General features: G+C 32.7%; 1 protein-coding gene across 9 annotated transcripts in view; it reads left to right on the top strand.

The window, feature by feature from the left end:
• Positions 1-12,847, top strand: part of Ppfia2 (PPFI scaffold protein A2) — a 448,465-nt gene that overhangs the window by 78,311 nt on the left and 357,307 nt on the right. For 8 of the 9 annotated variants that reach the window (XM_076853182.1, XM_076853162.1, XM_076853160.1 and 5 more), the window contains one exon: positions 2,719-2,772. The exons of the other annotated variant lie outside the window; for it this stretch is intronic. In XM_076853182.1, coding sequence (XP_076709297.1) covers positions 2,719-2,772 — 54 coding nt within the window. The remainder of the gene's footprint in view (positions 1-2,718; positions 2,773-12,847) is intronic. 9 annotated transcript variants of the gene reach the window in all.

Here is a 12,847-nt window from a genome sequence, read left to right as displayed (position 1 = left end):
AAGATCAGATAATTTAAATGATTTGATTCCTTTTGGTGTGTGTGACATTGGAATAAGCAATTTCAACAGGAAGATGAGGAAAGGTCCTCTACAAATAGACCTAAAAATAGAGATATATTAATGGGGACATTTTGGCTTTTGAGAGCCAGAAAGCAGTCTTAAACTGAGTTCAAGGCAAAGAGAACATCTAGTTTCAAACATTACTCAAATAAAATACTCTAGGACAGACTACCAGATTCTATATCATCTTTATTTTATGGCAGACTCCTTTAACAGTTGAATAGTTGAAGTCATTTTTACAACTCTTTTTGTTGTTTTTTTGATATCAGGAATTGAACCCTAGAGCACGAAATCACTGAGCCACATCTTCAGCCCTTTTTTATATTTTATTTAAAGACAGGGTCTTGTTAAGTTGTGTAGGGCCTCCCTGAGTTGCGGAGGCTGGCTTTGAACTCCTGATCCTCCTGCCTCAGCCTCCTGAGCCACTGGGATTGTAGGCTTGCACCTCCACACCCAGCTACAAGCCTCTTTTAAAACTAGGGTGGGGGAAGAAAAGGGGTAGTTCCTCAAAAGCTTTCTGGATAAGGGGGATGTGTATCTATGTCTGTATACTTATACATACTATATGTTAGTGTGTAGGTGTGGTGTCTATTATTAAAAAGACAACTTAATAATTATCTTGGTGAATCATCCTTGTGGTTGCCTTATCATTTATGACACTCAATATAATATGCACAAAGAAATTTATCATCTATTGAGTTCCACTCAAAGTCAGCATCTCCACATGGAAACATAACACCACACTTCCTCCTCTCCGGCCTTTAGTGTTTCAGTAACATCCTATCTCAGCCCCTTATGTATTGTACAGATCTCCCATTCTGCATCTGGGGATGTAGCTCAGTGGTAGAACATTTGCCTAGCAAGTGTGGGGCCCTAGATTCAGTCCCCAACACCACAAATAAAGATTTGCTATTCCTTATATGCCAGGAGAAAATGATATGGTGAAGTTCTGAGTGAATAGTAACATAGGAGAGAATCCCAAGACAGAGCAGTCTTCTTTTCTTACTTGGTCAAACTTTATTGATTCCTAATGGCAGGGGCACATGTTCATAATACCAGCTCCTTTCTCCTCTTGCCAAAGGAAATAGAACATCAGCTTACCAAGATCCTGGAGAAGCAATAGCAGAAGCCCGGATCTATACATGCCACCCTGAAGATTGGCCTCTAACTTCCTCTCTTAGAAGACCAGCTGAGCACAGTCATGACTCCTCTTAGGACTAGCAAGCCAAGCTTCTGCCAGTGGCCTAATCATATTGAGGGTGAAGAGGTGTTTAGCTGTTAGGATGACTGTCACAAGGAGGGTGTCTGGGCCTCCCTCAGAAAAGCCCCCATAGGTAATTTCAAAAAAGATACCTATGTTATTAATTCACTTAAATAATTTCAAAGTGTTTGTTGTTTCTCTAATCAAAGACATCAATTTTCTTTTACTTCAATCTTGATTTTATCTTTCTTTTTTACTTTCTTACTGCAATGTTATTTACCTAGATTACTTGTCCCTCCCATTTAAACCATATGCAAACAGGTAAGAAGTGATCAGGGTCATAAGAAAGAGCTATTTTAGTAAAAAGTGTAATTCTCCAATGTAGTTCTAAACTCCTATCCAGCAGCCTTTGAACAGACAAGAGTTGATTTGTTTTGTTTTATTTTTTATGTGTGTGTGATGTGTTTATTTTTTCACTGTGATTGATGAGAGGTTTAAATTAATTACAAACATTAAAATGTGGGAGATAGGTGGTACTGTGGACTGTAATGGATCAAATTATAGTCCATGCTTGAATGATTATGTGAAAACAAACCCTAATTTTATGTGTAACTGTAATCCACCATGGAAACATTTTTAAAAACTAGCGAGATTTTATTTTAAAACATCAAATTCTAGTTTCTTCTGAAAAATCTAATTATTGGCATGCCTAACACCAAAGCCACATTAGTGATAAGATTTAGTTGTGGTTGTCCCTATAAAGAGGGCAAAGCCTCCACAGCTTATCACAATATTACCTATTTCCCTACTTATGATCACCTTGACAACTATAGTCATTACTCAGGCATGACCTTCTGTGGTTACTCATTCGAGATTAGAAATTGATCTTTATAACAGAACAGCTAATCTTTATCTCCTTGTATCCTCTCTCTATATAGTAATAGAGTAGATCATAGATAATTTAAAAATTTTGTAGGTTAGGCATTTTCCATAAGATTTATGTTATGACAATTCAAGGTAATTTTTTTCCTATTCTGCTCTCACTTTGATTTTTAAAGATGTAACATCTATTTTCCTGTCTTGTCCCATTTTATTTGCATATTTCCAGAATAATTAATCCATATATATATACATATATATATATATATGTGTGTGTGTGTGTGTGTGTGTGTGTGTGTGTATTCACTAATAACCTCTGTGTGTATATGCATATATACACACATACACAAACACAAGTATATATGTATATACTACAGACTCTACAGAGACGAAAAAAATTATATATATCTTTAGATACAACCTATTTGTGTAATACTAATTGTATGTCAGATTGTAAAAGAAGAAGAGTTGCTGAACTGCCCTAACATTACAATTGAAGATAGTATTATGCTGTGGGACTGGGGAATGCTCCATACTATTGAGTAGCCATTTTACAATCACACCTCTCCCCTTTTCAGGATATCGAATCCCTAACAGGAGGGCTGACTGGTTCTAAGGGGGCTGATCCACCGGTAAGTTAGATTCTTCATTAAATTTAAGTGTTGACAAATTGAATTGTGTATATGCCAGATCATCAGATGACTATTTATTATATGCCATATATAAATACTTTTTGAAATATAGCTATTGTAGTAATTAACTCAAAAACCTGAATTTGTTTTGAAGTGTGGTCTGGTGTTTTAAAATGTTGTAATTATTCATGAAATCTGTCTCCATTTATTCATTTATAGGCATTGAAATATCAACAAAAACTTCATTAGAATATATTAATAATTTATGTTCTGCTAATGGGTTACTCTAACTAGAAAGTTTACCATTCCAAATATGAGGGTAGAATTTTGTTGCACTATATTTTCTATTTACTGATAAAAATTTTGTTTATGCTATAAATACAATTGATTCTTGATATTGTTGTTTCTTTCATATTTACCCCAGAAATCTTTTTAAAAAATTAGAGATAGTGTTTTCTAATTTTTAAACATTACTTTTAAGCAATAAGAAGAGCTTGATGCCTAGTATTGGAACATCTTGGTCCTTACTGTGATTTCTTATTTGAGAAAACATTGATCAAAATGACATTCCGGTAATATCAGGAGAGATACAATATGAATTCAAAGTGTATAAAGTAACAAGACAGATTTAATTTATTTCAACAAATAGTCAATGCACAAATTCTTATCACTGTTTGCCTCTCACTTACCATGGAGAAATTTAATGAGGAACACATAAAACCCAATGTTGCCAGTCTTTAGATATGCTTCACCTAGGCACGTCAGTAAAGTACATAATTCCATTAAAACACCAGTGAAGTATAAAAAAGATAACATTTAATTGAAATTCTTTCCGTTTCACTCTCCTGTTGTTTTAGTTAGTTTTTAATAGCTGTGACCAAAAAATATAAGAATAACAATTTAGAGGAGGAAAAGATTATTTTGGCTTATGTATTCAGAGGTTCAGTACATGGTTGGCCAACTCCATAGCTCTGGGCCCAAGGTGAAGCAGAACACATGGCAGAGGACCTGACAGAGGAAAACAGATCAGAATATGGCAACCAGGAAACAGAGAGTAAGCTCTACTCACTAAGAAAAAAATATAGACCCCCAAGTCATACCCTCAGTGACCTACTTCTTCCAGTCATACCGAATATGCATACAGTTACTGTCCAATCAATCCCCATCAGTGATCATGTTATAACTCTCAAAATCCAATATTTCACCTCTGAATACTCTCATATTACCTCACACGTGAACTTTTAGCCGACACCTCATATCTAAACCATAACACATGTAATGGAGTTACTTAATCTTAATCAAATTGCTTCTAAGAAAGAGCTAAATAACAAATTGTAGCTCTTTCCTTTGTTTTGATTTTCTTCATCTTAGTTTATATAGGAGAAATGTATTGGCTGCAGACAACTACTTATATTACCTTGCAGCATAAATAAAGGTGACATATAAGTCAACCCAGGGTATATATTGATAGAACCAGCTTGTATTTAAGTATTGTAGGTACTGCTGATGTGATGTAATTTCAACCTGCTGCCTTGCTCTGTGCCTGTATGCAACATTCTCTTTTTATATGAAGATTAAATCCATCCTATGAAATATTTCCCTTATCTGTTCACTGATTCCTTAAAGAATTCTACATTAGAGATAAGTTTGAGAAGGATTTATTCTGGAACAAAATTAAACTAAACCCCTCTCTTCTATAAGTAGTGACAAAATATTATTCATTATTTGCATGTTAGATTATTTTATCATATCCTTTAAGAGAGCATATTTGCAAACATGGAAAATTGAGTGGGCCTAGGGTCTGGTTGTTGAAAGAAACCCTTTGTGTTTTAATCAGCTTTTTTGGTGCTGTGACTAAAGGATCTGACCAGAACAAGTGTAAGGAGGAAAAGTTTATTTGAGGGCTCGCAGTTTCAGAGGTCTTAGTCCATAGAAGGCTGGCTCCATTCCTCAGGGCTTGAGGTGAGGCATAATATCATGGCAGAAGAGGGTGGTGGAGGGAAACAGCTCACATTATGGTGATCAGGAAACACTCCACTCTTCAGATACAAAATGTGTATATCCCAAAGCCATGCACTCAGTTCTCACATCCAACCAAACCCTACCACTTCAGTTACCACTGAGTTAATTCCATCAGAGATCAATTCACTAATTGGGTTGAGATTCTCACACCCCAGATTTTAATAAAGTAATAAAGTCAATGTAATAAAGTCATTTTCTTTAGCCATCTTTAAAGCTTTTATAAAATTCTTTAAGTATGAAGGTGAAATGGTCAAATTTGCCAGGATTATTTAAGTAATATAAGAATGAGTTTTAGATGGGTGCAGTGGCATGCACCTGTAATCCCAGCTGCTCAAGAGTTTGAGGCAGGAGGATTGGGAGTTTAGAGCTAGCCTCAGCAAAAGTGAGGTACTAAGCAACTCAGCGAGACCCAGTCTCTAAATAAAATACGGAATGTGGCTGGGGAGATGGCTCAGTGGTCAAATGCCCCTGAGTTCAATCCCCAGTACCAATAAATAAATACATAGAATGATTTTTAAATGAAGCTTTTAAATTTAATTACAAGTCAGAAAACTGAAAACCAATTAAATTAAACATAATCTAAATTCATTTCAAGTTTTTTTCTCTTTTAAATGTCATTAGATCAAATACTATTGTCTATTTCTAAAGTTATATATTTTGTATAACTGCAATGCACAACTAAGAGCATTCTATGATAAAAGTTGCATTGGTAAGAAATTCAAGCTTCTTTTATTTTTTATTTGTTTAACAGAATATATAAAATGCTTAATGAATGTTCTCTCTCAAGAATGCATAGCTATATAGTAATTTCTTTACCAGAATAATAGAAAATTCAGAGAGATCTTGAAATAAAATGGCATGTTTGAAGAACTGAAAATTTTGATCTGGGTACACATAAATATTATTCTGAAGCAATAGAAAAGTGAAGTTTTATTATTTCAAATTGTAAGGCATGTATAAAATGTTGTATCAAATTCGCAAATGTTATGGGAAATTCACATATTTAATAAGGATAAATTTGAAGAACTCCAAGCATATTTTGTATGAATATTTTTGACAATAAATGTTAAGTAAATTTTCCAAAAATTCAAGAAATCTCAGTTTCAATGCTAATAATGAAAGACAGAACTGCTCATTCATGATTTCTAGGGGCAATTCAAAAACTGTAAAAATAATGGCTTTCTTATGAACAAGATTTTAAGAGACTTGTTTTTTTAAATTTAGTAACTGGAAATTAATTGCTGCAACAAACAGAACTTGCAGATTATTCCTTTTTAATTTTTATTTATTTATTTATTTTTGGTACCAGGGACTTTACCACTGACTCATATCCTCAGCACTTTTTTTATATTTTATTTAGAAACAGAGTCTTGTTGAGTTGCTTAGGGCCTTGATAAGTTGCTGAGACTGACTTTAACTTGTGATTCTCCTGCCTTAGCCTATTGAGCCACTGGGATTACAGGTGTGTGCCACAGCGCCCAACAAAATTGTTTTTTATCACATAAAATAAACTTTTCATCATCAAAACTCTTTATTTTGGTAAAGAAATTACTATATAGCTATGCATTCTTGAGAGAGAACATTCATTCAGCATTTTATCTGTTAAATATTAACTTAAAACTATCTTTGAAAAATTATATAAAATATTCTGCATCTTCATAGATTTCCTATTAATAAAAACAATTGACCACAGATTAACCTACAGTATAAAAACATAGCATAGCTACATAGGAAGATAAAGGAAATCAACTAGATAATTAAAATCTAAGGGTAAAATATAATAATTAAATTAAATACTATTTTTCAAATATAGTTGACTCTTCCTATCCCAGATTCTGTATCTGTGGATTTAACCCAATGCAAATTAAAATATTTGAAAAAGAAATTCTATTTGTACCTAAAATGTACAGACTTGTTCTGCGTAGTTATTTTCTAAACAATACCGTGTAAAAGTATGAGAACTTGTGTGTAGGTTTTAGGCAGATAGTATGCTATTTTATGTAAGGAACTTGAGCATGTACAGATTTGTGTATCCATGAGAGAACCAATCTCTGATGGATACTGAGCGATGATTGTTGACTAATTTGCCACATTTTACAGTTTTTTTAAAAATATTAACAGTATTAATATGTGAAAAACTTGGAAAGTGTTAGGAATCAGCATGTCCCAGGTAAGCCAATTGTCAGCCAACACTAGGCAATCCAGGATAAGATGTAAGCATCTCAGCTTCTGATGGCCAGGAGAATTTTGGAAATTCAAGAACTAGTGTACAATCCATGAATCCTATTGTACATCTGCAGTGCAGGAACCAGGTGTGCAGTTCAGTGTGGAACCAGAGTGTGAGATGTTAGTAACCCCTGTTGAGCCCATGAGCTGGTGGTTTAGAGGTGTTGGCCAAACATGACCTGGTACCCAAATTCATCCTAGACTGTAAGCTATGAGATCTAAAGATTGAATATCAGATTGGCCAAAAAAAGATAAGTCTAGTGATGCATATTTCAGCAGACTAACATACATGATGAAGGGTATTTCATTTTGAGATTTGGGTTAAAAAAATATTCTCATCATTAATGAGATCTAAAGATTGAAGATCATATTGGCAAGCACTCCACCACTGAGCCACATCATTAATGTGCTATTTACTGTATTATCATTTCTGATATCTTTTAGAGGTCAATGTGGACAAAATCTAATCAAGAGTGATATGGGTGAAACTTCAGAATACATGAAATACATTCCAGAAAATAGTACATACCAAAATTGGTCAAATGTGGAAACATTTCATTCTTTCACAAGATGATATTGAGTTGTTTTTTTTTTAAATTAATTTTTATTGTTGGTTGTTCAAAAACATTACATAGTTCATGATATGATATTGAGTTTTTTAGGTTGAGTTTATCTTATGGCCCCACCTAGAAATTAACAGAAAGAATGCTATTGAGATTATTCTAATACCCCCTTTTTAATTTTTTTTGCTTGTTTCCAATTTTTGTGACCTTAGAAAAAATCTATAAATTCGCTGCCTACAGAACTTAGTTTTCTAAATTTCTCTATTTCTTTTTCCAAATGTTAAAGATTCTTTTTTATTTCTAGAGTGGGATTAGAAGTGAATTGCCGTCTGATTCATTCTTAGGCTTGATATGCACACTGTCCTGAACATTCTTTAGCTCTATTAATTTTCCCCCACTGAGGAGGAAGAATTGCACATTCTGTAATTCTGTACTTTCTGTTCTTGTTTTATAGCTTCTTGATGGTTCTTGGCAATTCAGGTAAACACATTATAAATTTTTTGAAAAAATAAATTTAGTTTCCTGAGGGTGCTATTTAGACCAAGTTTTTCATATATATATAAAATTTTAAATGGAATTAAAACTTAAAAATCTCTCAAACTGATTTTGATTAGTCAAAAACTATTAATGTTCTACTGAATTCAAAAGATAGATAAAATGATAGGAATCTAAACTGTGATCTAATTCAAGTTAATTATTTTAACTTGAATCTTATCTTTCTTATTATTTCCTTTTGTCCTTTGATTTGTTTATTACAAATTTAGTGTATAACTGAGTAGATATTATATGCTAGACATTTGGTTTAGAGATTCATAGTTATTCTCTTCAAAATCTTACAATATAATTAGACAGTTTGGTAAAAAAATAATTATAGAATCATATAGGATCCAGGTAAAATGAAATTGAGTAGGAAGATCACATAATCCAATTGATGAAAAAAAACCACAAAGGAGCTGGAGAATTTAGGAAAGCCAACAGAATGAAATGTTTATCTTGAAAATTTGCAGATGAGTGAAATTTTGCCTAATTAAGGAGCAGCACATGGTAGTTTATGCAAAGGAAACTGCATCTGTATAGCATAGGTCAAAAATAAAAATATAATGTGAGTGGGGAATGGGAGACAGTGGTGAGATAAAGGTTAAAAAGTTAATTAGAGGCAAGAATGTGAGCAAATTCATGGAAGGAATTTGTATTCTATACTAATGACCATGAGGAACCATTAAATCTTTAAATAGGAGTATCACTTAGTCAGATATCTCCTTTAGAAATATTTTCTTTTCTCTAGTTCAGGAGTGGATTATAGAAAAATCTAAAGCACAGAGATAAATGAAAAAGTTTTTTCAGTCCCCAGAGGATGATGACAAAAATTATAATGTTGATATTTTTGTTTGTTAAGTCAGATTCTAAAATAAAAATTTCTTATTTTCTCTCTCATATGTTTTTTAAAAAAATGATCAAATTAATAATATTTTAAAATATGGCTTTATGCCTGTTCTTTCATGAATTCTTTTTTAAAATAAATCTATTTTACTTATTTATTTTTTGTGTGGTGCTGAGGCTCAAATAGAGTGCCTCACACGTGATAGGTAAGCACTCCACCACTGAGCCATAACACCATCCCCAGAATTTATAGTATTGATTATTAGAGGTTGGAAAGGGTTGGCAGAGGAGGTCTAGTGAGAGGTTGGATAATATGTACCAAAACAGTTATATAGAATTAATAAGTTCTAATACTCTGTAGCACCTGATACGATAGTTCATTATAACTTGTTTTAACTTTTATGACTATTTAGAAGATAAGAACTTGAAGACTGCAAACACAAAAGGATGGTAAAGTAGAAACTTCCTTGATTTAATTGGTATAGATTATATGCAAGTGTTGAAGTAGCACACTGTACCCAATAAATATGTACAATGATTATGTGTTAATAAAAATTTTGAGAACACTTGAAGAAACAAAACTAGTCAAGAGCAATATTTCAGGAGAAGTTTCAGTTAAAAAAATAAAACAAAAATGGTTCATATGAGCCAATATTGTGACAACATGAGACTGGAGAGGAGAGCTGATTGATGAGACCATGAGGATAGAGTAAACACACGAGAATAATGGTCATCTGGAGGGAGGAAAATGAGGCCTATGGGGAAGTCAATTCTAAGATTTGAAATTTCTGCTTTCGCAACTGAATGAATGAAAGGACCATTCATAGTGTCAAGAAACTCATGACTTGGAGGATTTTTCAAGGGGAAATGAAATCCATTATAGATACATTAAATTGAGATGACCAAGTTGGGAATAAATGAATGATTTTGAAATTTAAAGGTGAGATTGAATTTTAAACCAATGTTTTGGACATGTAGAAAAACTTACTGAAGCTACTGGAGTTTGTGAAATCACCCCCCTCACAAAAAAATGTATACAGAAATAGAAGAGTTCAGAATAAAGCTTTGAGGAAGAAAAATATTTGAGATAAGGAAAAGAGAAATGTTAGGGAAAAAATATACCCAGAAAGGGACCAAATACAGCTGATATATGGAAATAATACCAGAAAGGTAAAGAATCATAAATGCAAGGTTAAGAGAGGATTAAAAGACCTATCAGCAGTTTTGTGATGTCATGAATTTAAGAAAAAATAGAGTGTCCAGGATATATAGCAAGATGTTAAGTGGTGATCAAGGTTAAAACAATTTTAGTGGCATAGTTAGGGTGAAATCAAGTTTCCAGTGGCCTGGAAATTTAAATGGAAGACAAAGAATTTAATTCAGTGGCTATAGACAACTATTTCAAAGAGCCTAGTTATGACAGAAGTGAGAGGACACAAGAGCCAATATAGGATGTGAAGTGGAGAGATGATTAAGGAGCAAAATTATAAAGTGTTATGTCATCACCTAGCTGCTTGATTTAAGCACTTTAGAACCTGAATATTCCTAGTTGTTAATAAGATCCGGGGTGTGGTCATTGATGTGGTGATGAAGCACTATAGGAAAAAAGCTTGTGGGAACTGATGACAGCAAGGAATTGAGAGGTTAGCATGTTGGATGGGTCATTTATGTGGGCCATTGAATTCTTTTCTAACTGTATTCACTCTCTTAATGATCCTAACTTATTTAAAAACTTAAGTACCACTTAGAGAATAGTAACTGAAAAAAAAATGTATACCTCTAGACTAGATCACACTCTTGGTTTGATCTAGACTACAATTTAGACTTGTGTATCTAATTAATATTTGACATATCCACCAGGGGGAAGCTTCTGGCAAACAAAGGAAGCAGTTCCAAGAGAAGAGAGGGTTGGGGAAGAAGTCACAGGGAATATGCAACCTTCCAGGGCTGGTCCCCAGAGACCTACCCTCTCTAGCCATGCTCTAACTGCCTACAGTTCCTATGATTCATTCTCTTCAAACTGGGATGGACTGATTAGGTTACAGCTCTCATAATCTAATTATTTCACCTCTGAATATTCCTGAAAGATCTTTTAGGGGACATTTCATTTCCAAACCATAATATGGACATGTATGACTACTGAACCACAGCTGTTAATTTGGAAGATGGATGCTGGTTGAAGCTATCCTAAGGCAGGCCAATGAAGAATGGTAATAGTAAGGGTTATCTTTACACCTAGAATGTTGTATGTCAAAGTCACAAGAGTTTTACATGGATCATACTGATGAAAGAAAAAGATAATAAAACCATTTCCAAGATGACTACTTGATAAGGTAATGAGAACCAAGATGTAAGACTGTAAAGGGAAGAAACTGGGATATGAGTCAGATGGGTGGGAGGAGGCAAATGGTTAACCAGAGAGAAGATAGCAAATTGCCTTTGTCAATAAACTGTGTTTAGGATAACTGCTGAAAATGGGAAGCATTTTTGAGATCTCTTAGCATGTTCTATAACTGATGGCTAATGTAAAAGGAAGCATTTGAGAAATGATTTCTTCTGTATCCTCAATTATTTGAAAAATTTCAATGTAATGAAACAGTTATTTGTTAGACATAAGCTTTTTTGTTGTTTTTTTTTAACTTAATGGTTAATTTCTAATTAATTTATTGAAAATATATTTAAAGAAAAAAATTTGAAGGAAACCCAATATGTGAATTAAATACAACAGGACAAGCAAAATATATTCGAAAACACTATTTTTAGAAAAATACTCAATTTTTGTTAATAAAATGTTTAGAAATATGTATATAATATATATTTTAGTCTATTATTTGTCTAATTTAAAATCCAATATGAATTATTTTAATTCAACTATCTTTGATAGTTATCACAGTTTTCAATTCAACAACAGAAATTATAAACATTTATATTTTGTTTTTTCTCCCTTGTTTTCTTTTTTATTCCTCACTTCCTTTCTTTTTATTTATACTTATTTTTACTATATACAGATTTTATATATGCTTATATGTAGTCATCTTCAACATGTATAAATACACATAAAACAATTTATAAACATCTATAAATATATATGTGTGTATGTTTATATGTATCTATAAATATATATGTATTTATATTTATATATGTCTTTCTACAGAAAATAGAACAGATTTTTTAGTTTTTTGAGTACCTAACTAAACAGAGGCTGATGTCTAATTAGACCATTCTTATCTATCACAATAAAGTGGAGCTATTTTCATTTTTTTATTATTAGTTGTTCAAAACATTACATAGCTCTTGAAATATCATATTTCATACATTTGATTCAAGTGGGTTATGAACTCCCATTTTTCCCCGTATACAGATTGCAGAATCATAATTTGAGATGTTTATCTGAAATAAAAAGAGATGGATGAATGCAGCTTTACACATTTAATTACTTGTTTAAAATGTGAAAAATATGAAGTAAGGATAAGTTTATTGAGAAAACATTTTTGTAGTGCCCACTGTGTACTTACTAATAATCTAGGAACTTGTAGAAAAAAGTGAGATACCAATGCAGTGCTATAGACCTTGAAAACTCCACTTTGCTAGCAATTATTTCTTTTAAAAATATAAGTGTAAAAGGTGTTACATAGATAACTGATTATTTTTGTGTTCCAAGGAAATGATAATGATCATATTGGGGGAGGGTTATTTATTCAAAGACTTTTCTTCAGAGTTAAACACCAAACCAGGTCTTTCAGAGTAATTTGCACTGAGTAATTTCTGGATGGAAGTAAATCAAGGGCTTAACTTCTTTAGAAGTATATCAATTCTACAGAATTTATCAACTAACAAAGCTTGCTGCTATAACTTGCTTACAGTACATCAGTTTGAATTTAGTT

The sequence above is a fragment of the Callospermophilus lateralis genome, chromosome 4, assembly GCF_048772815.1.
Source record: "Callospermophilus lateralis isolate mCalLat2 chromosome 4, mCalLat2.hap1, whole genome shotgun sequence".
NCBI lineage: Eukaryota > Metazoa > Chordata > Mammalia > Rodentia > Sciuridae > Callospermophilus > Callospermophilus lateralis.
This window is presented reverse-complemented; position numbering and strand designations above follow the sequence as displayed.